The following is a 26,241-nucleotide window of genomic DNA, read 5'->3' on the forward strand; positions in this document are numbered from 1 at the left end:
GTGTGCAGGTTAAAATTTGAAGAGAGAGAGAGAGAGAGGGAGGGAGAGAGGGGGAGAGGGAGAGAGATATAGATAGAGATTGCTCCAGTATGGGTGTCCGTTACTTCATACAATCCATAGGAGTTGATTTTCGGATGTCGTCTGGGACCACTTGTGTAGCATTGCCTGGGTATCTGTTGGGAACCACTTGAAGTCAATATTCCTGTGATAGGTCACTTTCGATGATGATTCGTATGTGGATTTGGAACAATACGACAGACAAGATCTACAGCGACTGTCATCTTGTTTCCAGTGTGGAAACTATGGAATACTTAGTACTTACCTTTTCTCTCCATTACAACCTGGATTACAAATAACTCTCTCCCATCATTTATTTCGTGGATTACTGAACTTCCCTGCTTTACCATCTCAAGACTCTAAGCCTTATTCCCCCCACGTCCTACCAGGTCAGTATAGTTTGGGAGCTATATTTACACATATATACACATAGCACTGTTAACTTTTGTTTCTCTTGGTTTAAGTTACTATATTTAAATAGTTGCCATTAAAAATAGTGTTTTTTAACATCAAAACTAGACTCCATGTGTAAGCTATTGCTGCTGGTTCGTTTCTAAAATGTTATAGTTCATAACAATTAGTTTCATTTTCAAGTATTGAACATTACAGCATGTATGCTTATTTCTGTGTTGAATATTTTGTATGATCTTTTGTAATTGGTGGATCAGCATTGGAAAATAATTATGAAAACACCAGAACCATGCAAAAATAGAAACAGAAACACTGGTGACCAGGAAATATGATCAGAGGCTAATCTAGCATATTAAGTTCAAAGTTATTACCTCCATTACCAGGCAAACTGAGGTTATTTCTCCAATAATCAAATAAAAATTTTGTGTGGTTTAACATGAGTTTGAACAATAATATAAATAATTACCAGAGATGACAGCTTTTGTCTTTATTTTCTGATTACATTGGCCTTCTTGTTCAAAACCAGAGCCCCCTGAACTATAACCATAAAATGAGAGTTGTGGGTTGCCACTTGATGTAACCAGAGACCTGATCTATTACAGTAACCACCAAAATTAGAAGCTGTTTTCTATACTAATAATATGGGAGTTAATTGCATTTGCAAAAATTGGCACAACTTACATTCATGTGAAATTGCCGGTGTATTTGTTTCCATTTTTTTTGGGCTGTTTTTCAGTTTCTGTCTCTTTCAACAGAATATTCTCCTTTCTGGATGTAGTCACCTTGTGTCGCTCTGCTCAAGTCTCCAGGGTAAGGTTTCTTTAAATATCTTTCTAACATTTTTTGAAATTCTGATCCAGTTTGTCCCCCATGGTTAAGCTAATTGAAGAAGTGAATAATGTGGATTAATAGAGGTCTAGTTTTTGTCCCTGGTGGAATCAACTGATTTAGTGTGTAGGAGGTGAGAATTGCAAGAATTATTATTAAGTTACCATCAATTTTAGAAATGCATGTATTGTTGCTGAGATACAAGAGAGGCAAATATTAACGAAGATGCAGAGGCAATTAGAACATCAATATCGATGCAATAGAAGGACAGACTATATCCATTGATTATAAAATAATGCCAGCAACGCTGTTGATGAGCTAATGTTACTTGCTTAACCTAGTTGGTATGGTACTTTACGATGAATTGTCTGTTTTTGGTTCTCTGCTTTACTTTTCCTTGTTGAAATGAATTACATGCTGCTGGGTTTAGATCCATGTGTTTAGATATGATCCCAATGTTATGCACGACCGGTTTGAAAAATTGCTGGTTGGTATTTGGATTATTGGATGGTAACCTAGCTGGTGACTATGTTCAGGGACATCAAACCAACCGGTAAGGTCCCAGTATAGTCCACTGATCAGTAGATTGTCACAGTTTAGATAATAAACCTCAGTTTGATTGATTCCAAATAACTTTGTTGTTATGGGTAGATTTACAATGTAAACTATACTCTTAAGAGGCAAAATAGTGGTAATTTTGCCAGATAGGGACAAATAACTCCTTTAGCCAACTAAAAATGTTTTAATTATAAACTTTGTTTGATAGACTTGTGAAGTGCTGGATGCTCAGAGTATCCCTAAACTTACATTTTGAATTATATTTAGCGTCACTGAGAAGGCCATGATGAGATTCGGGGTAATTAAAATTTAATAGAATATTTAATGCTATGCCGAAGTTTCGGTGAGAAGTTATTTTTGGGAATCAGACTACCATAACTAATATTCTGAGAAAAAGATTGAATGAAGTTCTGATCGGAATATTCAAGATATCCTAGTAATTTAATGAAGATTTCCCATTAAGTCTAAGCTGTGATCTTAGAAATCATGAGTAATGGCACAGATTATTTTCCCATTGTTCTGAAAACTTAAGTATTCCCCATGTTTGTTTGATCCTTGTCAAATCAACATGAACTGAGAGGGAAATCTGAAATGTGTGTGTTTAGATATTATCTGACCTGACCCTGTAAACTATAATAAACAGCTGGTGAAAGTAAATATAGTTTGAATTTGTGAAATTTTTGATGCCATTTTATTCTTCAAGGTCTTGAGACATTTGAGTTTGAAGATTAGCCAATTGTGGTGTGCATGCATGTAGACTATGATTAAATTATGAGAAATCTGCTAAAGACTTTTGCATTTGAGCCAGTGTTTTGGATGGGGCCTTAATTAAAAGGTTGGTCTTTCCTTGCAACATTTTAAAGACATTGAATATGTGATTTCTTGTCCTGGATGTTAAGAAGAAAACAAGATAAAATAAATTTGCATGGAAAATAAATTTGGAAGGAAAGGTAAGATCATTCTACCTATTTCTCAATGCCTGGATTTTCCTAATCGTTAGTGTGTTGAATTTTGATCAATCCTCACATTCTGTTTCCACCTTGTTGCACATTTATATCAGGCATTTGTTACAACTGAATAAACCCATTCAGCACTGCCTATCAGAAGAAATTAATGCTATAGTATTGCATTTCAGATTCAATAATAAAGATTTCAGGATTAAAAAGAGCACTGGTAGAATGAACATCCAGTTAGGTAACAGATAAAGTGCAGCGTACTGGTGAACATAATTATTCATGTTGGGGAGCAGTTTTGGGAAGAAAAGTGAAATATTAGTTCCTGACTTGTGAGCAATTAGAACTTCTCTAATTTTTTTCAGCACCTTCATTACTATGCTTTGCAACTATTTTGCTGATTAATGCAGAGGGTAGTATGTACGGTGCAGGATTTTGAGAATAAAATATTAAAGTAATTTTATGTGCTAAACAAAAGTCAAAGCACTTTACAGTACTTCCATTACAAGCAAACCAAAAGCATTCTCTTCACTCTGATGTTATTTGTCAGACACTGTCTCTTAAAGGGAACACACGTATTCAATGATGTTTGTGCATTATGTAGAATAGATTCTTTTAAGAACAATGTACATCATCTGTTAGGCAGCATTTATGGAAATAAATAAATTGTTGACATTTTAGATATGCTGAGTTCCTCCAACATTTTGTGTGGTATTACTGGATTGCGCGCATCTGCAGAATTTCTCATATTTATGTGTTATCTGTCATTCATTACAATGCCCTACACAGGCCTCCCACCAAAATTCTCCAAAAATTGGCATTGCAACTTTTCTGGAACTCAGGAACCAAGCTCAAGTCCTATGTGTCTTGATTGGAATAGCAGCAGGTGCCTCTGGTTGACCAGGAGTGTGCTGACATGCACACAGGGGTTTTGGTAGTGGAAACTTTGAGCTGTTGTTGGGCCAGATTAAGGCAATTTACAGAAGTACATTCAGTTTTAGCTTTCCTATATATGATAACAATCTTTTTGCCCCATTCCAAAATGTGGAATGGATCATCATAAGGGGCTTAACGGGTGTTAATGTGCATCATGGTAGATAAAACGTAGCTTAGCTGGGATCCAAGAGTACTGTCATTTATGGTAGCCATTCAGAGCTCAGCAGGATTTACAGAAGCTGATCATGCCATAACTTGTCTGACAGAGCAGTCTTTAAAGTGATGAAACAGCTCACACAGGCCATTGGACTCAAGGTGATACACTGTGGTGTAATGCAGTTTAACACTGAGGTTCTGGGTCATTATGGCCCAGAGATCTGATATGAATTGGGAATTGTGATCAGAAGAAATTTCAGATACAGCGTTGAACAGGGTATTGATAAGAATGGTAAGACGATGTAGTAAAGAAGGTAGCTGCAATATTGTCAATCATTTCAAGGTGAATAGAATATAAAAACAAGGAGATAATGCTGAGGGTTTATAAGAAACTAGTGATGCTAAGCTTGGATTGTCAGCAGTTTTGGGACCATATCTCAGAAGAGATATGAGTCATTGGGGAGAGTCTGGAGGAGGTTCACAAGGCTGACTCTGGGAATGAGGAGCGTTTGGCAGCTTTGGTCCTGTACTCACTGGATTCTAGAAGAATGCAGAGGGATCTCATTGAAATCTACTGAATATTGACAGGACTAGATGGGATGAATGTAGAGAGGATGTTTCCTGTGGTAGGGGTACCCAGAACTAGAGGGCATTTAGAACAGAGGTAAGGGGGAATTTTCATAGCCAGAGAGTAGTATATCTATGGAATACTCTGCAACAGACAGCAGTAGATTCCAAGACCATGAGTCTGTTTAAAGCTAAAATTGATTGTTTCCCAATTGGTCAAGGCATCAAAGGTGAGGAGTATGGGTTTGAGTGGGATCCAGGATCAGCCATGATAGAATGGTGGAGCAGACTCAGTGGGTTGAATGGCTTAATTCTGTTCCTATGTTTTATGGTTTTATGTGTGAAGCGGGGGGGGGGTGGTGGGGAGAGGACCTAGTAATGTCCATATTGATGTGGTCAAACAGTGGCTCAGGAATTTCAAAAAGGCCAGTAGTGCGGTATTGTGACAGATGGCACACAAAAGGTGCTGTAATTCAGTCTCACATATCCTTCCTAAGGCTGTGCCACACAAACTTTAAAGCAAACTGTTTCTGTGAAGCCTTTGCACCTGGATGGAAAAGGCCCTGAATGGATTTAAAAGTAGTATACTTTAAGTTTGCAGGCACAATAAGGTGAGGTTGACATTGACCAGTTGATACATCGGACAAGAGAGAAACTCCTGCATCCCCAAACTTTACATCAGCTAACTGCTGCCTCCTAATCCTTGACTTCTGGGTCAATAGCTTGGTCAGCTGCCATGCTGGTATAGTCAGTCTGTTCGGCATAGATGACAATCAGCTGCATATTACTTTTCCTTTTGATCTGTTGTATGGCAGTCATTAATTCTGAAATTTAGGCCAGGTATGACACTTTGGACATCATGTACACAAGAGTAGTGTGGTCAATGAAAAATGTGAAATGCAGCTTGGAAAAACAGAAGGCTATAGGTAACCCTAGGTAATTTCTAAAGTAGGTACATGTTCAGCGTAGCATTGTGGGCTGACGAGCCAATATTGTGCTGTAGAATTTGAATGTTTTTGTGTTACCTGGATGACATACTTTTCACTAGTGCATTTTTTAAGTGCCTAAGCCAACACAGGCTGATTATTAACCTCTCTGAATGCTAGCTTGTGTGGAGGTTGATAGGTGAGGGTCTTTTAAGAGACTCCTGGATAGGTATATGCTAGGTTGTGTTCTCTGCTATTGACCTCCTCAACCATTAAATCTCCATAGAAGGTGAAACATTCCTACCGCCAAAAGTCACCACTGTTATAGACTTTCCACTGACTGCATAATCAAAGCGATGCAAGAGTCTTAGGCACAGTGAATTTCTATCACCAGTTATTACAAAAACTGCTGACTTTATATTCCTCAAAAGTCTCTGACTATCCACACAATCAGTGCTTCTCATTATCTTGTACACCTCTATCAGGTCACCCCTCATCCTCTGTCACTCCAAGGAGAAAAGGCCGAGTTCACTCAACCTATTCTCATAAGACATCTCCCCAATCCAGGCAACATCTTTGTAAATCTCCTCTGCACCCTTACTATGGTTTCCACATCCTTCCTGTAGTGAGGTGACCAGAACTGAGCACAGTACTCCAAGTGGGGTTTGACCAGTGTCCTGTATATTTGCAACATTACCTCTCGGTTCCTAAACTCAATGCACGGTAGATGAAGGCTAATGCACCATATGCCTTCTTAACCACAGAGTCAAGCTGCATAGCAGCTTTGAGTGTCGTATGGACTCAGACCCCAAGATCCCACTGATCCCCCACACTGCCAAGAGTCTTACCATTAATACTATATTCTACCATCATATTTGACCTACCAAAATGAACCACCTGTTGTAAGTGAGGAAACAGATTTGGTAGGTCTCAAAGGCAAGGACTTTGGACACACAGTCTTGGTAATTAAGGACTTTATTTACAGAAGGCAAATGTGGAAAATTGGCAATAGAAGCAACATGCACACAAGCACAATTTACAGCAGTCTTGGGAAAAATCGGATCAGCAATAAAACACGTCGCCCATTAATGAACATCGGAAAATTGTGTGGGAACAAAGTACACTCCCCCCCCCAGGAAACATCAATACGATACCCGCCACCCGTTGACTCTGTTCAGCCTCTATGCTGTTAGGGACAATAATCAATGCTGCCGACTCTATTCAGTGCAAAGCTCACCAACAATTTCTCCAGCGCTGTTCCATGGGTCTCAGCCTGGAGTGAAGCAGGGTGGTCCCTTGGAGATGGCAAAGAGAAAGAGTCTAGCACACGTGGCACCCTTTTTGTATAGGAGGGCTAGAGTGTCCAGCCCAGTTAATTCACAGGGGGGCTAAAGGCCAGATACCCGAGGCCAGGTACAAGGCTAATTAAAGGGGCCAATAATTAGGTGTGCATTGATGACTGAGGAGGGGTCAAACCTTGATTGGCAGGTGGTGTGCCTTCCAACCAGGTAGTGGGCAGTGCTGTCACGTGACAGGCACAACCTCTCCATTACACCACCTCACACTTATCTGGGTTGAACTCCATCTGCCACTTCTCAGCCTAGTTTTGCATCCTATCAATGTCCCGCCGTAACCTCTGATAGCCCTCCACACCATCCATAACACTCCCAACCCTCCTGTCATCAGCAGATTTGTTAACCTATCTCACCACTTCCTCATCCATGTCATTTATAAAAATCACGAAGAACAGGGGTCCCAGAACCTATCCCTGTGACACACCAATGGTCACAGTGACCCATTTACAAGCACTTTTTGCTTTCCGTGTGCAGACCAGTTCTGGATCCACAAAACAATGTTCCCTTGGATCCCATGCCTCCTTACTTTCTCAATAAGCCTTGCATGGGGTATCTTATCAAATGCCTTGCTGAAATCCAAATACACTACATCTGTTGCTCTTCCTTCATCAATGTGTTTAGTCACATTCTCACAAGATTCAATTAGGCGCATAATTCATTAGGCGACCTGTCTTTGACAAAGCCATGTTGACTATATCAAATTATATTATGCTTCTCCAAATGTTCATAAATCCTGCCTCTCAGGATCTTTTCCATCAATTTATCAACCACTAAAGTTAAGACTCATTGGTCTGTAATTTCCTGGGCTATCTTTACTCCATTTCTTGAATAAAGGAACAACATCTGCAACCCTCCAATCCTCCAGAACCTCCCCTGTCCCTGTTGATGATGCAAAGATCATCAACAGAGGCTCTGTAATCTCCTCCTTTGCTTCGCACAATAGCCAGAGGCATATCTCTTCTGGTCCTGGTGACTTTTCCAACTTGATGCTTTCCAAAAGCTCTAGCACATCCTCTTTCTTAATGTCTATATGCTCAAGATTTTCCGTCCACTGTAAGTCATCTCTACAATCATCAAAGTACTTCTTCATTTTCATTAAGTACCTTCGCTACCTCCTCTGGTTCCAGATACACTTTTCCATTGTCACACCTGATTGGTCTTATTTTCTCACACCTTATCCTCTTGCTCTTTACATACTTGTAAAATGCCTTGGGTTTTTCCTTAATCCTGGCCACCTAGGCCTTTTCATGGCCCCTTCTGGCTCTTCTAATTTCTGTGCCAGAGGTGCAGCTACTGTTGCTTCCCCCAGGTAGGTTATCCACTGCAGTAGTACTCAAACATAAGTATGTATTGTTAAGAGGGACGCCATTGTACTCTAGTATCTGACTCTTGCCCTTCCCTCACCTAACTGTTATCCACTTATCTGTCCCCTGAGACCTCAGTGTGACTACTTGTTCCTCTCTTGTCACCTCCATTCTTTCCCTGACCAGAAGAAAGTCATCAAACTTCCTCTCCAGTTCCCTAACCTGGTTCCTAAGGAGCTGCAGCTCAATGCATCTGACACAGCTGTGTCATTACGGGAGGCTGGGAGTCTCCTGGACATTCCACATCTGACACCCAGTACAGAACACTGGCCTCACAGCCAGTAAGGCCATTTCTATTCCTATTTCTATACTTCACAAATAATTTAACTCAACTCGATCTATTATTGCTTAAGCCCCGTTGAGCCAAGGCCCTCCTAGCGTGATTTCTTCTACTCTGTTGTCGGCTCCTCCAATGTCCAGTCTTCTTCTTCATCTTCTTGTTTTCTTCTTCTTCTTCTTGTTTTACGACAGTTGGCATCCAGCCTTGCTGCCACCTTCTGCTCTGGGGTGTGGATCAGACAATAGAATTATATTCTAAATCCCTTCACCCATTCACACACATACACCTACTCTAATCTACACTTTATCCTTCCTTCTGTGGCCATCTCAGTACCCTTTTCCTGCTTATCCATCATATTCTATATATAAAAAAACCCTGTATCCCTTAAGAAAGCTAAAAGTATCTTGACCTGTGCTGTCTCATCCATGCCCAGTAACCCTTTTGATGTGAATTCCTGCACCCACAATTTCCTTAGATTAATTCTCATTTCTCTCTCTGTATTAGATGCTCACTCCATAAAGCTTTTAAAAAAATTCTTCCCACCTTTCTAATTCAGTGATGTCCATGTGCCTGTGCAGTTGTTCTTTATTCAAACTGCTGAAAAAACTCTCTCCTTTTAAATTCTTCATACCAGTCTAAGTGACATTCATGCAGCTGCGCAATTGTGCCCTGAAAGGTGGAAGACAAAATAGAAATTCAGACAAACTTTTCAAACGACCCACATGAACTAAGAGGTAATTGAATAGAATTAACTAAAAAAACACAATTTTTACAAACAGTTCTATGTTACTAACTAGCTAGATAATTTTTTAAATTCTATAGCCACGGTTTTATGGGATGATGCCACTCTTGTCAGGCTGTTGATCATGGTAGAAGCCTGGGTTACAACTGCTAGGGCAAAACTTATTATATTAACTTTTTAGGAAATTGTTTTTATTCTCTCAAAAGGGAAATATTATTCAACCTTTTGTTATTCACATCCATCCCTATAAATCCATTTCCTCATTCAGTCTGTTTATTCAGATTTTCTCAGACTAATGAATTATTTTGTGTTTTCAGTATTGGAATGTCCTGGCACTTGATGGTAGTAACTGGCAGCGGATCGACCTGTTTGACTTCCAGAGAGATATAGAGGTACAATGTACAACACCTCATGAAGAATTACAATGGAAAAGCTAATTTTTGCCACAAAACTGAAATGATCTTGTCCAGGTTGATCACAATATCATAGAAAAGTATATTTGTAATGCGCTTAGAATTCATGAAGGTTTTGGGTAACCAAACAGCATAATTTATCTGTAGAACAAAATTCTGAAATATTTCAAACATTTGAAATAGTATAACATATTAGTGAGACCTTATTTTGAGTATTGTACCCAGTTTTGGTCACCTACTAACAGGAAAGATATAAATAAGATCGAAAGAGTATGGGTATGGATGGCTATGGTATTGATGCAGATTGATGGGAATAGGCAGATTAATCATTCGGCATAGACTAGATGGGCCAAAGGGTCTGTTTTTGTGCTGTAGTGTTCTATGACACTATGACTCTTTGATTCATGTAAATGACTTACACTCAGTTAGATATTAAAATTTATTTAATTCTTGACTGCGTCATTGTGACATAGTGATAATGATTCTTTCATAATCATGAAGCTGTGTCTTCAAAGACAGCTCCCAGTCTTAATTTTTTTTATTGGAGGAATTCTTTTTGAATTGAGATGATATTCAACAACATGATAACATTCCATGATGTTTGTCTCAAAGAGCTAACAGTGCTGTTCTTTTTCCCCCCATTTTTAAACACAATACTCCCCTGTTACCTGGAAATTTAGTCTTTTGTTTTTGGAATGTATCAGTGATATTGTGCATTTCCATGCCATATAACCAATAGTGACTGTATCACTAATTAATTCAGTAGTTGTGAAAAGCTTTGAGTCTTCAGGTGTGCAAAATCAGTGAACTCAGATTTGTTGCTTAGATCAAAAGTTGATGAATTATTTGCTTAAGTATAAGTTTACACTGCAGTCACTTAATTACTGTCTTTGTTGGGGAAAATTAGTTCACAGGAATAGAATTTTAAATGTTTAATAACATTTTCAGCCACTGAATTCAATCACTTTTGTGATTGAATCTTAGCTGGATGTCATAATAACAGTTATTAATACTAACATTCTTTTTGATTATTTTAATTGGTGTATTGTTTAGAGCAGTGGTTCTAATAGGCATCTTCAACATCTCTGTGGAACAGCCCAATAACCCTGTGTGTTTCAAGGCAACCACCATCATCCTGGTACCCAAGGTAGCAAAGTAACCTGTCTCAACAACTGCTCATGGTGGCACTGATGTCAACAATAAAGTACTTTGAGCAACTCATGGATTGCATTAAATCTCTTCTTCCTTTAGATTTGGATGTTTTCAGTTTGCTTATCACTCAAATCACTGCACTGATGATGCCATAGCCTCTGCACTTCACTCTGTCCTGCCCCACCTAGAATTTGGTGTCTCAGGCACCAGGATGTTGTTTATTGACATCAACATTTAATATGATTGTCCCTCAGAAACTAGTGGCTATGCTGGGCTTCTTGGATATCAACACTTCTGTCTATAATTGGGTGCCACTATAGTAGCAGTCAGCATAATGCTATTACAGGTCAGGGCAGTAGAATTTAGAATACGATTCTGGAATAATCTGTGCACTTCCTCGCCACAGTTTGCATAGGTTTTCTTGGATGCTCTGGTTTCCTCCCACAAGCCAAAGATGTTTTGGGTAGGCTAATTGGTCATTGTAAATGATCACATTACTAAGTTAGGGTTTAAATTAGTTTGGTTGTGCCTTGAAGGCCTACTCTTTGTTGTATCACTAAAATAAAATAATTACATCAATATATTGGGCTCAGGACAGATCCTCAGAGATGTTGATGCCCAGGATCATGAAACTGCTCAACCAGGTAATCTGTCTTGCTCATCTCTACATTCTCATCACCATCTAAAATACCACCAACAGTAGTTGTGCTTATATGTGCCTGTCAGAATAAAGGAAAGCCTGTGGGCATGTGTCCGTTCGGGAATGTCAAGCAGGAGCTCTCTCCTAAATTTCTTTCCTAAACCAGCCATATCCACTCTTTTCTGAGAGAAATTGAATTTTAGATAGTCTCAGTCAGGAGCTACCTTCTAGGTATGGGAGTTACACCAAATATTTATCCACATTTTGCCTCAGTAGAAACAACTTGACCAATGATCTGAAGCTTCTTTTGACATTTGTTTGATAGAGCCTTATAAAATGGTACAAAAGGATCAGTGCATTTTCAGCATGATGCAGTATGATCTTGGGTGATAATGGGTGGGAAAGGACAAGGGTAACAAAGGACACAGTGCACAAAAGCACAAGAAAATAGAAACAGATGTTGGCCATTAATTAGATCCATGTAACCAGCCATTTATTAAAATATGATTGTGGTTGAACTTCATTGTACTAGCCCCAACTTCTGTTCATTGCTTTTGCTCTGAATCTCACTCTACCTTGATATGTCAAATATTTACCTACTTCTACTCTGATTTTTCTAATGATCCAATTTCTAATTCCTGCTAGTGCAGAAAATTCTAGATATTCACCATCTGCAAAATTTCTACATTATTAATTTTTTCACCAGCTCCATGTAGTGTTTGCCCCTTGTTGACACACTGCCATTAGTGAGTACATTTCAACATGTATTTTATCAACCAGGCTGGTTCTTATATGTATGATTAATGTGACCCATTTTCCCAAACTCCAAGGAATACAGTCCCAAACAGGATACCAAGTTTTTTTCAAAAGTATTGCTTCCTCAGAATTTTGTGTGGTTATGATAGACTGCTTGAAGCTGAACACAAATATAATTTCGGACTACTTGTATCATTTTGGAATTAGGAGAAACAAGAAATTAATTTTTATTTAATATGTGTTTAATTGCATACTGGTGCAGATTTTTTTTTTTGCAATGGTTCGACACGTTTCAACAAAATCCAAAAATGCTTTGTTGATGATATTCATTTGTACTCTGTGCCTGAGGCTTATTACTTAAGTGTCCAACAATAATACACAAGGATTGTTGGATCCAGATGCCCTGATAGAGTTACCCCTTGACTGCAGTGTCCTGGACCACAGTGACAAGATTTGCAAGGAAATAGTCTAAATGGAAATGCAGAAAATGAATCTTTAGTGATGTGTTGCACTTCATGATTTGTATGCTTGGAACATGTTACCAGCTAGTTGTACATACTTTGGTCCTCTGTAGTTGTCAAGAAAATTTTCAGTAACATCTTTAGATTCCTTCCATTTGATTTTTTTCTGTCCCACTAGAACCTGTTTGACCAACAAAAATGCCTTCCTTAATCTTGGCATCAGTTATTCTGGGAATCATTCATCTCAAATATCAAAATCCTTAATGGAAATATTTTTGCCTGGTGAAAGTAGATTCCATGTCTTGCCGTCTTGAAACTAGTAGTTATGCTTTTGGCTTTGACAAACCCAGGTCTTGTAACTAGATATAAATGGTTCAAAATCTGTAAGAGTATCAGTGTAATTTTTCTTTCTTGGTTCATGCATCATGGCATCTCTCTGTTTCTTCTACACCATGTCACTAGTGCTTTAGTACTGGAGGATTATCACAATGTGGCACAGGTCTCATGGCTGAAGGGATATTGGGATATTCAATAGATTTCTTAATTTTTAGCAGAGAAGACAGGCATACTCATCAGATAGAAGTAGCAGTGATCCATCTACTCCAGCCATTTCCTCAGGATAGCAGATGGTATTGACTTCCAAGTACCTCTAAACCAAGCTCTAAGATTGACTGCGTATGTTGCGCAACAGATGTGAGGAGCTCAGACTTTGTCTTAATTGCCAATTTACACCCAGAGTAGAGCTCATATGCTTTCTTAAGAAGAGGTGTCATGCTTCATCTTTGCTCCACCTATGGCCTCTTTTGTCCCCCCACTTTTAAATTCAATTCTTCAGCTTTTTTTTCTTAGTCTTGACAGTGGGTTTCGGCCTCAAGTATTGACAACTTTTTCCATAGTTGCTGCCCGGCCTGCTGACTTCCTCTAACATTTTGTGTATGCCCTTCAATAATGGCTTCTTTTAAGGTGAAAGGAGGAAAGATGATGCAAAAAGTCATCAACTTGATCGCCATCCACACATTGTAACTAATTATGGTTTTTACTGACACTTTGTAACACTGCTGGTCTGGTCCTAAAATCTTAAAATTGTCTTTCCAGATGCTGATGAGCCTTCTGCGGGGTGCCGAGATTTTCCTGTTTTCAAATATGTCTTGACAGCTAGGCATTCGCACTTGGTCATCTCCCTGACATTTTGAAACACCCATATTACTCAAATTGGGAGTTATACAGCATTCTTATCATTCCATGTGTACTAAACTTTTTAAGACTTTAACATTCTTAAAATCTTTTCAATTGTAAAACAATTTCTAATGATACCCTGGTTTCCCAAAATATAATCTACAATTTGTTTCTTCTTTTATTATACAGCTTTGAACTCTTATCAGCTGATGCACTTGCATGTTGAGAAAGCCTAGTTGTTAGATACAGTAGTATAGCTAATGATGTAGAATCATGGTATTTTGATAACGTGTCATTAATGTCAAGTCCATGGGAACTTAGACAAGTGCCTTTAAAAGCAAGGAGTAGAAACGTGTCTTTTTATTGTGAGGTGATTCCCTGAACTTTGATGAACTTTGATTAGCAATTCTTTTACCATCTGCTAAAAAAGAGGCTTAGTTAAATGCAGGGAATTCAAGTGAAGGGCTCATCTCCAAATGATGAACTTGCCTTTTCATTTTTAAAATCTTATGTGGCACTCCAGCATTTTCTAAATTTCTGCGAACTTTTAAATCTATCTTGGATCTTATTTATTATGCAATAATTTTTTCAATTTAAATATTAACATATTGTATCATATTTTGAATGTTTTCATTTGGGGTTTGAAGTTGTCTAATACATATTCTACATTGTGAGATTATCTTCTATACTGTATCAGACAAATCTTATGTTTCTTTTTCCTTACACAGGGCCGAGTAGTAGAGAATATTTCCAAAAGGTGTGGTGGCTTTTTACGGCAGCTTAGTTTGCGAGGATGCCTTGGGGTGGGAGACAACTCTTTAAGGTAAATTTATACTTAACAATTACAAGTAATGTAAAACTATTTTTCACAAATAGTGATGCATGGAAAATCTTGTATGGCCAAGCAAATGAGCAGTGGGTAAAGGTGAAAAAGCATCATACTTAGGATTAATCTTACTTAAAATTACATTTGATTAATAACATGAATTTTTGTTCAGGTATGTATGCTCAGCAAACATAGCTTTTGTTTTTTTTTCTGAGCATGTAATGATCTTTGAGGATTCCTAGGCAAATAACGTTTAGAATTTTGAACATGACTACATAATTATAGAAGGGTGCCAGGGTCCAGGATGTTTCTGATCGCGTCCAAGATATCCTGAATTGGGATGGAGAACAGCCAGAGGTTGTGGTACATATTGATACCATTGACATAGGTAGGAAAAGGGAAGAGGTCCTGAAAAAAGACTACAGGGAGATAGGAAGGAAATTGAAAAGCAGGACCTCAAAGTTAGTAATCTCGGATTACTGCCTCTGCCACACGACAGTGAGAATAAGGATAGAATGAGGTGGAGGATAAATGTGTGGCTAAGGAATTGGAGCAGGGGGCAGGGATTCAGATTTCTGGATCATTGGGACCTCTTTTGGGGCAGAAGTGACCTGTACAAAAAGGACGGGTTGCACTTGAATCCCGGGGAACCAATATTCTGGTGGGGAAGTTTGCTAAGGCTACGAGGGGAGAGTTTAAACTAGAATTGTTGGGGAGTGGGAACCAAACTGAAGAGACTGGAGAAGAGGAGGTTAGCTCACAAATAGAGAAAGCTTGTAGACAGTGCGAGAGGGAGTATAGGCAGGTAATAGAGAAGGGATGCGCTCAGACTGAAGGGTTGAGATATGTCTATTTTAATGCAAGGAGTGTTGTGAACAAAGCGGATGAGCTTAGAGCGTGGATCAATACTTGGAGATATGATGTGGTGGTATTACATACATGTGGACGGCTCGGAGAGGATTGGTTACTTCAAGTGCTGGGTTTTAGATGTTTCAGCAAAAGAGGTTAGGGCCTGGCACTGTTGATCAGAGATAATGACACGGCTGCTGAAAAGGTGGGCGCTATGGAGGGATTGTCTATGGAGTCTCTGTGGGTGGAGGTTAGGAACGGGAAGGGGTCAGTTACTTTACTGGGTATTTTTTATAGACCTTCTAATAGTAACAGGGATATCAAGGAGCATATAGGGAAACAGATCCTGGAAAGGTGTAATAATAACAGAGTTGTCAAGATGGGAGATCTTAATTTCCCAGATATCTATTGGCATCTCCCTAGAGCAAGAGGTTTAGATGGATAGAGTTCTGTATAGGTACGTTCCAATGAGACAGGGAAGTTATGGTAGGGTACAGGAACCATGGTGTACAAAGGCTGTAATAAATCTAGTCAAGAAGAAAAGAAAAGCTTACAAAAGGTTTGGAGAGCTAGGTAATGTTAGAGATCTAGAAGATTATAAAGCTAATAGGAAGGAGCTTAAGGGGGAAGTTGGAGAGCCAGAATGGGCCATGAGAAGGTCTTGGCGGGCAGGATTAAGGATAACCCCAAGGCATTCTACAGGTATGTGAAGATCAAGAGGATAAGATGTGAAAGAATAGGACCTATCAAGTGTGACAATGGGAAAGTGTGTATGGAACCAGAGGAAGTAGCAGAGGCACTTAATGAATACTTTGCTTCAGTATTCACAAGGAAAAGGATCTTAGTGATTGTAATGATGACTTGCAGCAGACTGAAAAGCTTGAGCATGTAGATATTAAGAAAGAGGATGTGCTGGAGCTTTTGGAAAGTTGCCTGGACCGGACAAAATGTACAAACCCCATTTCCAGAAAAGTTGGGATATTTTCCAAAATGCAATAAAAACAAAAATCTGTGATAAGTTAATTCACGTGAACCTTTATTTAACTGACAAAAGTACAAAGAAAAGATTTTCAATAGTTTTACTGACCAACTTAATTGTATTTTGTAAATATACACAAATTTAGAATTTGATGGCTGTAACACACTCAACAAAAGTTGGGTCAGAGGCATGTTTACCATTGTGTTACATTACCTTTCCTTTTAATAACACTTTTTAATCGTGGAACTGAGGATAATAATTGTAGTAGATTTGCAATTGGAAATTTTGTCCATTCTTGCTTGATATAAGACTTCAGCTGTTCTTCACAGTCTGTGGTCTCTGTTGTCTGATTCTCCTCTTCATGATGCGCGATACATTTTCAATAGGAGATAGATCTGGACTGGCAGCAGGCCAGTCAAGCACACGCACTCTGTGTCTACAAAGCCACGTTGTTGTAGCCCGTGCAGAATCCGGTCTGGCATTGTCCTGCTGAAATAAGCATGGACATCCCGGGAAGAGACGTCGCCTTGATGGCAAAATATGTCTCTCCAGAATCCTAATATATGCCTCAGAATCAATGGTACCTTCACATACATGCAACTCACCCATGCTGTGGGCACTGACGCACCCCCATACCATCACAGATGCTGGCTTTTGCACCTTTCGCTGATAACAATCAGGATGGTCGTTTTCATCTTTGGCATGGAGAACTCGACGCCGGTTTTTTCCGAAAACTAGCTGAAATGTGGACTCATCTGACCACAGCACACGGTTCCAGTCTTTCGGTTTATCTGAGATGAGCTTGGGCCCAGAGAACTCGCCGGCGTTTCTGCATAGAATTGATGTATGGCTTCCTCCTTGCGTAATACAGTTTCAAGTTGTATTTCTGGATGCAGCGACGGACTGTGTTAAGTGACAATGGTTTTCCGAAGTACTCCCGAGCCCAAGTGTCTATAATTGTCACAGTAGCATGACGGTTCCTTAGGCAGTGCCACCTGAGGGCTCGAAGATCACACGCATTCAACAGTGGTTTCCGACCTTGCCCTTTACGCACTGAGATGTCTTTGAATTCTCTGAATCTTTTCACAATATTATGTACTGTAGATGTTGAAAGACCTAAATTCTGTTTCAATCTTGTGTTGGGAAATGTTCCTTTTGAACTGACTAACAATTCTCTCATGAATTTTGGCACAAAGAGGTGAGCCAGACCCATCCTTGCTTGCAAAGACTGAGCCTTTGATACTTTTATACCCAGTCATGATACCTCACCTGCTACTGATTAGCCTGCTTAATGTGGAGTCTTCCAAACTGGTGTTACTTGAATATTCTGTGCACTTTTCAATCTTATTTTAACTCTGTCCCAACTTTTGTTGAGTGTGTTGCAGGCATCAAATTCTAAATTTGTGTATATTTACAAAATACAATTAAGTTGGCCCGTAAAACTATTGAAAATCTTTTCTTTGTACTTTTGTCAGTTAAATAAAGGTTCACGTGAATTAACTTATCACAGATTTTTGTTTTTATTGCATTTTGGAAAATATCCCAACTTTTATGAAAATGGGGTTTGTACCCCAGACTACTGTGGGAGGCAAGGGAGGAGATTGTTGAGCCTTTGGTGATGATCTTTGCATTATCAATGGGGAGGGGAGAGATTCTGGAGGAATGGAGGGTTGCAGATGTCCCTTTATTTAAGAAAGGGAGTAGAGATAGCCCAGGAAATTATAGACCAGTGAGTCTTACCTCAGTGGTTGGTAAGTTGATGAAGATCCTGAGAGGTAGGATTTATGAACATTTGGAGAGGTATAGTAAGATTAAGAGTAGTCAGCATGGCTTTGTCAAAGACAGGTCGTGCCTTATGAACCTGATTGAATTTTTTGAGGATGTGACTAAACACATTGATGAAGGAAGAGCAGCAGATGTAGTGAATATGGATTTCAACAAGGCGTTTGATAAGGTACCCCATGCAAGGTTTATTGAGAAGGTAAGGAAGCATGGGATCCAAAGGGACATTGCTTTGTGGACCCAGATTGGCTTGCCCACAGAAGGCAAAGAGTGGTTATAGATAGGTCATATTCTGTATGGAGGCCAGTGGTGTGCACAAGGGATCTGTTCTGGGACCCTTACGCTTCGTGATTTTTATAAATGACTTGGATGAGGAAGTGGAGGGTTGGGTTAGTAAGTTTGCTAATGACACAAAGGTTGGGGGTGTTGTGGACAGTGTGGAGGGTTGTCAGAGGTTACAGCGGGACATCGATAGGATGCAAAACTGGACTGAGAAATGGCAGATGGAGTTCAACCCAGATATGTGTGAAGTGATTCATTTTGGTAGGTCAAATATGATGGCAGAATATATAGTTGGCCCTCTTTATCCGCAGGGAATTGGTTCTGGGACCCTTCACGGATACCAAAATTTGTGGATGCTCAAGTCCCTTATTCAACCTGTCTCAATGATGTGGACCTTAGGACCCAGCAGAACCCCAGACCTTATTTAACCTGTCTCAGTGCAGTGGACATTAGGACATGGCGGCAGAGATCTGAATCCGCAGTGTTACTGTTCACAAAAAATAATCACAAACATGATTGAAAATAAAGTGGAAGTAATAAAGAGGTGAAATGCCATTGGTCATTGGAAAAGCGTTAGGCTACAGTTGGTCAATGATTGAAACAATTTTAAAGGATAAAGTGAGAAAAGCTCTGCCCCGATGAAAGCTACAATTATTACTAAGCAACGCAGCGGTTTAATTATTGGGTTTCGGGTTTTGGGTTTTTGATCCTCCACATCAACTCGGCACGGTGGAGAGCGCACTCCATAGCGATCTGTCACCAGATCCAACTGGGGAACTTCGTTCCTGAGCCCGGCGCTGAAACATATGTTCTTAAGTGTTTTATATGCTTAGAAAGGTAAAATATATATTATAGACTAAGACAAATGTTTGACTAACTGACGCTAAATAATACCAGATGTACTTGTTCCGAATTGAATTTAGGAGCCGAGAGGTAATGTTGCAGCTATATAGGACCCTGGTCAGATCCCACTTGGAGTACTGTGCCTAATTCTGTTTGCCTCCCTAGAGAAAGGATGTGGAAGCCATAAAAAGGATGCAGAGGAGATTTACAAGGATGTTGTCTGGATTGAGGAGAATGCCTTATGAGAATAGGTTGAGTGAATTCGGCCTTTTCTCCTTGTAGCGACGGAGGATGAGAGGTGACCTGATAGAGGTATATAAGATGATGAGAGGCATTGATCGTGTGGATAGTCAGATGCTTTTTACTAGGGGTGAAATGGTTGCCACAAGAGGACACAGGTTTAAGGTGCTGGGGAGTAGGTACAGAGGAGATGTCAGGGGTAAGTTTTTTATTCAGACAGTGGTGAGTGTTTGGAATGGGCTGCCGGCAATGGTGGTGGAGGCGGATATGAAAGGGTCTATTGAGAGGTTTTAGATAGATACATGGAGCTTAGTAAAATAGAGGGCTATAGGTAAGCCCAGTACTTTCTAAGGTAAGGACATGTGCAGGACAACTTTGTGGGCCGAAGGGCCTGTATTGTGCTGTAGGTTTTCTGTGTTTCTATGTAGATTGGTAAATAGCAGTGAAGACTGGGAAAAGAGAATTTTGCTTAATTAAAGCTCTGAATCTGTATTGTTACGTGAATGGCTGAAATCACTTTGATTACTGTACAGTTGGCCCTCCTTATCTGGGGGGGGGTTGGTTCCAGGACCCCCCCCCCCCCCCCGCGGATACCAAAAAAAGTGGATGCTCAAGCCCTTATATAAAATGTCATAGTATTTGCATATAACCTATGCATGTCCTCCCGTATACTTTATAATACCTAATACAAAGTAAGTGCTATGTAAATAGTTGTTACACTGTATTGTTTAGGGAATAATGACAAGAAAAATTCTGTTTGAAGCTTATGGTGTTAGGAAATTACAAAAGGAGAGAATGAGGAAATATTTCTGTAAGTCTGAAGTCTTTATGGATTTATAACTATTGTAAAATATAGTGTTATGAAACAGAACCTGTGTTATTCCACAGTGCTTTGCTGGTTTGTTGATGTGTTGGTTAGAAGCTTGCAAGGGTATGTGATTTATAGTAGATTGTGTGATCTATGGCAGGAGGTTCATGATTGAAAGTAAAAGAAAAACAGGACAGTTGTTAGTGGGGGAAGCCTCAAAAGCAAATGGACTCATTAAAGATAAGACAGGAATGCAATTAAAGATTGAAGTGACATCTCTTCAAAGACATGAAGTTGATTGATTCTGGGACTCTGTCAAGGTATAAAAACAAGACCATACTATATAGGAGCAGAATTAGGCCTTATCAAGTCAAGTCAAGTCACTTTTATTGTCATTTTGACCATAACTGCTGGTACAGTACATAGTAAAAAAGACGATTTTCGGGACCATGGGTGTTACATGACACAGTACAAAAAACGACTGAACTACGTAATTAAAAAAAAACGCAGAGGAAGCTACACTAGACTACAGATCTACACAGGACTACATAAAGTGCACAAAAACAGTGCAGACATTACAGTAAATAATAAACAGGGCAGTAGGGCAGTAAGGTGTCAGTCCAGGCTTTGGGTATTGAGGAGTCTGATAGCTTGGAGGAAGAAACTGTTACATAGTCTGGCCGTGAGAGCCCGAATGCTGCGGAGCCTTTTCCCAGACGGCAGGAGGGAAAAGAGATTGTATGAGTGGTGCATGGGGTTCTTCATAATACTGTTTCCTTTGCGGATGCAGCGTGTAGTGTAAATGTCCGTGATGACGGGAAGAGAGACCCCGATGATCTTCTCAGCTGACCTCACTATCCACTGCAGGGTCTTGCGATCCGAGATGGTGCAATTTCCGAACCAGGCAGTGATGCAGCTGCTCAGGATGCTCTTAATACAACCCCTGTAGAATGTGGTGAGGATGGGGGGTGGGAGATGGACTCTTCTCAGCCTTCACACAAAATAGAGACGCTGCTGGGCTTTCTTTGCTATGGAGCTGGTGTTGAGGGACCAGGTGAGATTCTCCGCCAGGTTCAGCGGGGAGTGGTCGCTCTGAGCCCTCCTGAAGTCAACAACCATCTCCTTTGTTTTATTCACATTCAGAGACAGGTTGTTGGTTCTGCACCAGTCTGTTAGCCACTGCACCTCCTCTCTGTAAGCTGACTTGTTATTCCTGCTGATGAGACCCACCACGGTCGTGTCATCGGTGAACTTGATGATGTGATTCGAGCTGTGTGTTGCAGCACAGTCATGGGTCAGCAGAGTGAACAGCAGTGGACTGAGCACACAGCCCTGGGGGGTGTGCTTATGTGTCTGCTCCACTGTTTCATTATAACTGATCCGCTTATCCTCTCAGCCCCAAAGTTCTGCCTTCTCCCTCTACAGGTGGTCTGTTCTGAGCTGTAAGTTTTAAGCTACCTACTGATGTCTTAACATAAGGAGGTAGACTTACTTTGCAAGTAATAAATGTGCATATAATTTAACCCATTTTGAATTTTTTGTTGTTTGTTACTGTATATTTAGAAGATCTAGCAGTGTACACAACACTGGATTGTCCCACATCTATTGATTTCCTTAACTTCAAAATCTATGTTCCATAACTCAGATTTTAATGACAGCTTTAGAGAGTTTCAGTCTGAGAATTTAAAAGATTCCTGGTGGGTAAGGGATTTCTCACTGCTCTTGTTCAATTGATCTTTTTGGAAGAATGACTTAATACTAGACATTAGCGAAAGAAAACTGATCTGTACTGTATAAGCTTTTCCAAAGCCCATTATAAATTTTTATTAATTTCACCAAGATACCTCTCATTATTTTCAATTTAAGAGTATAGTACTAGTATGCCTAATCCCCATCATATGGAAAATCACCTTTTCCATGGAGACCAGTCCCTACACACAAAATTCTGGATGTTGTCTCTCTAGATCCTGATATTGTGTAAGGCACCTCAAATTCTCAATAAGAATTCTTTTTCAATATAGCTAGCTTACAAATTGTTTCTTTAATCCTGCTCTTTTCTGTTTGATAACTTTCATATGACTTACAAACATTCATAGAATCTTTTAATGTTACACTACTTGTCTAATATTTCTACCGAAACAGGCAATTTTACATTTTGTTTTTAAATTACTCTGCAACCATATCTTTGCATATTAATTTAATTTGTCAACTTACATTGTCTGCTTACATTGCCCTTTGGCTTTATACAAAGTTAGAAATATAACACATAATAGCTTTATTCAAATAAATGATACAGAGCTGGAATTCTCCTCTGACCTCTTTCACAGTCTTCACCCACAGAATTGCTGGTCATTGGATGGTTTTGTTTACACACCATTTCTCTGTAAACTCTAGAGACTTACGTGTAAGAATCCCAGTAAATCAGTAGTTTCTGACTTACTAGCACCAACGATCATTCCACGGTCAAAGTCACTTAGATCACACTTTTTTCACATTCTGATGTTTGGTCTGAACAGCAACTGAACCTTTTGACCATGTCTGCATGTTTTTATGCATTGAGTTGCAAAGACATTGAATTATAAGACACAAATATTAAAACTATACAGACTATATGACAATCCTACTGCTAGGATTAAAATCAATGGATATTTATCAAATAGTCTTACCCTTGAAAGGGGCACGAGACAGGGTTGTGCATGGTCACCACTACTCGTCGCATTATATCTGGAACCATCAATACATCAGACAAAATGAAGATATCTGGGGAATTACTATTAAAGGGACAGAGCATAAATTGGCTTGTTATGCGGACGACCTCTTGATCTATCTAGGGCAACCAACATACACTTTACCTAATTTGATGCAATCCTTTGAACCATATGGTCAATTATCAGGATACAAGATCAACATAGATAAAACCCAATTGCTTTCATATTACTATAGCCCACCAAGAGAAATTGAAAGTCGATACCCCTGGGCATGGCACACAGAGTCTTTCAAATATTTGGGCATCATTATGCCCAAAGATTTGGCAAAATTTTCAGAATGTAATAATCAGCCTTTATACAAAAAAAATTAAGGAAGATGTGGCAAGATGGAACCTGATTTCTTTTTTCAGTCTCAGTTCAAGGATTGAGTCTATTAAAATGAATATACTGCCCAGTCTGTTATATCTCTTTCAGATCCTACCAATAGAGATTAATCAAAATCAATTCAATGAATGGAACAAGATGTTATCAAGGTATATTTGGCAGGGTAAAAGGCCTCAAAACTTTGTAATAAGCAAAGGAAAAAGGGGGATGGGGCCTACCTTTTCTTAGAGATTATTATTTTGCAGCACAATTGAGAGCTGTGATATGTTGGTGCAACCCATCATATGACGCTCAATGGAAAAACATTGAGGAGCAGGTACTTCCCATCCCCATACAAGCAATTTTGGCTGATAACAACCTGCAAAGGTACATAAATACTATTGATAACCCATGGGTAAAATTGACTCTTAAAATATGGAAAACTAATATAAAGGAATATAATCTAGAGGGAGATATTGCAATTCTTAAATGGTGTGTATATGACTTGGATTTTACACCAAATAAATTGGATGCTAGATTTAAGGACTGGACAGCTAAAGGAATAACAGTTCTTTGCAACATAATGAAAGAAGGAACACTGTTGTTTTGAAATGCTTAAAGAGAAAACTTATTAGAAAAACAAGATTTCTATCGATATTTACAGATGTGACAACATGTTAACAGTTTTGGTCTCCAGGTTTAAGGAAGGACATTCTGGCAATTGAGGAAGTGCAGCGTAGATTCACTAGATTGATTCCTGGGATGGCAGGGTTGTCTTACGCAGAGAGATTGGAGAGATTGGGCTTGTACACACTGGAATTGAGGAGATTGAGAGGGGATCTGATTGAAACGTTTAAGATAATTAAAGGATTTGATAGGATTGAGGCAGGAAATATGTTCCAGATGTTGGGAGAGTACCAGAGGGCATGTATTGAGAATAAAAGGTCAGTTATTTAAAACAGAATTGAGGAAAAACTTCTTCTCCCAGAGAGTTGTGGAGGTGTGGAATGCACTGCCTCGGAAGATGGTGGAGGCCAATTCTCTGGATGCTTTCAAGAAGGAGCTAGATAGATATCTGATGGATAGGGGAATCAAGGGATATGGGGACAAGGCAGGGACTGGGTATTGATAGTGAATGATCAGCCATGATCTCAGAATGGCAGTGCAGACTCGAGGGGCCGAATGGTCTACTTCTGCACCTATTGTCTATTGTCTATTAATAAGACACTTAAAAATGTAACCAAGGCAAATGCACGCTTGATAGAGCTCTTTAGAAAAGCATATAATTCAGATAATGGTAGTAGAATCATTTCAAGCATGTATAAGGGATTGTCAAATCTTAAAACACATTCGACTTCATACATTAAAACAAAATGGGAGAAGGAAGGAGGGATAATTATATCTGAGGAAGAATGGACAACAATATGGAGGTATCAAAGGAAGTGTACCAGTTCACAGAAATGGAGGGAGTTTGGATGGAAAAACTTAATAAGATCTTTTATTACACCCTCTCAGAAATCCTATTATGGTAGTAACCTCCCTGTTTGCTGGAGAAAGTGAGGAAATCAAAATGCAAATCATTATCATATTTTTTGGGACTGCCTTGTTATCAAAGATTATTGGAGGGGGATACACAATGCCCTACAAGACATCTTTAACTGTGAAATACCCTTAGAGAGTAAGACCATATATTTTGGATATATACCTCAAGAATGGTTGAAAAGCGATAAATATTTAATGAATATATTGTCGGTGGTTGGTAAAAAGACTCTTACTAGGAAATGGTTATCACAGGAAAGCCCAACTTTAAATACATGGTTGGAAATTACAATGGACATTTACAAAATGGAGAAGGTAACAGTATCTATTAACCATAAGCTGGAGCAATTTGATTCATACTGGGAGAAATGGTTTAACTACATAATGTCTTATAGGCCTGATTTTATTCTCAGAAATCAATGAATATGTTGTAAAAAAAGATCACTCCCTACTTGTACATAGTTCTTTCCTTTTGCTTGTTTTTTCTTTCCACTCTTTTCTATAAATACCTCAGATAAATACTTTGTGGAGATTTGTGATTGTTGTGTTCTCGCACAGGTGTAAAAGAACTCCAAGCATAAACCAGTCAATGAGGCGGTTCCAGTAAGATTAACCGTTTACTGTTCACTCTTCCACATTAACGTACGGTGAAAACTGTTGATAAACAATACAAAATATATACAGTATTTGTTTCCTTCTTGACATCACATTTACATCATAAATACTTGCAAAAGTAAAACTACAACAACTATATTAAAGTGCAACATACAGTCAGAATCTACCTACGCCATCGACTGCTTTAAATACACTTCAACACAAACTATCCGCAACTCTTTAAATAACAAAAACATAAACCTTATCAACCGTCATTACTTTTAACAGAATCAGCGTTAACATTTTAATTCAACATATCGATTATCTCATGAACTTACAGCGTGGCTTCATTAATGTTTCTAGTGCATAGAAAGAAAACTTTTCTCACGCTGATCCTGCACATGTGAGCCCCCTCCTTCCCGTTTCTCCAAACCGGTATTTTCCCACAAGACGCGGAGAAACCGGGTGTGACGTCATCACATGCCGCGATATATCACAGACAACGAATCTACTTTAAACAATCTTAACTTTAACTAGAAAATGATAACAAACGAGTTACTAAAGCGAAAATATTATAAACTAAACAAATGCCATAAAGGCAACACACTCCTCGCCTGACCTTCGTAGGGCCACAATGAACATAATACAAAACTTCAGTTTCTAAATCAGTCCTTAGGTAGAAGTACAATGACTTCTG

The 26,241-nt window shown here is 39.2% G+C and overlaps 1 protein-coding gene across 5 annotated transcripts in view; it reads left to right on the forward strand.

Annotated features, from left to right (window-relative positions):
• Positions 1-26,241, forward strand: part of LOC132386010 (F-box/LRR-repeat protein 20-like) — a 434,516-nt gene that overhangs the window by 123,939 nt on the left and 284,336 nt on the right. For all 5 annotated transcript variants that reach the window (XM_059958260.1, XM_059958261.1, XM_059958262.1 and 2 more), the window contains 3 exons: positions 1,224-1,278; positions 9,451-9,525; positions 14,460-14,554. In XM_059958260.1, coding sequence (XP_059814243.1) covers positions 1,224-1,278; positions 9,451-9,525; positions 14,460-14,554 — 225 coding nt within the window. The remainder of the gene's footprint in view (positions 1-1,223; positions 1,279-9,450; positions 9,526-14,459; positions 14,555-26,241) is intronic.

The sequence above is a fragment of the Hypanus sabinus genome, assembly GCF_030144855.1.
Source record: "Hypanus sabinus isolate sHypSab1 chromosome Y unlocalized genomic scaffold, sHypSab1.hap1 SUPER_Y_unloc_11, whole genome shotgun sequence".
Taxonomy (NCBI): Eukaryota; Metazoa; Chordata; class Chondrichthyes; order Myliobatiformes; family Dasyatidae; genus Hypanus; species Hypanus sabinus.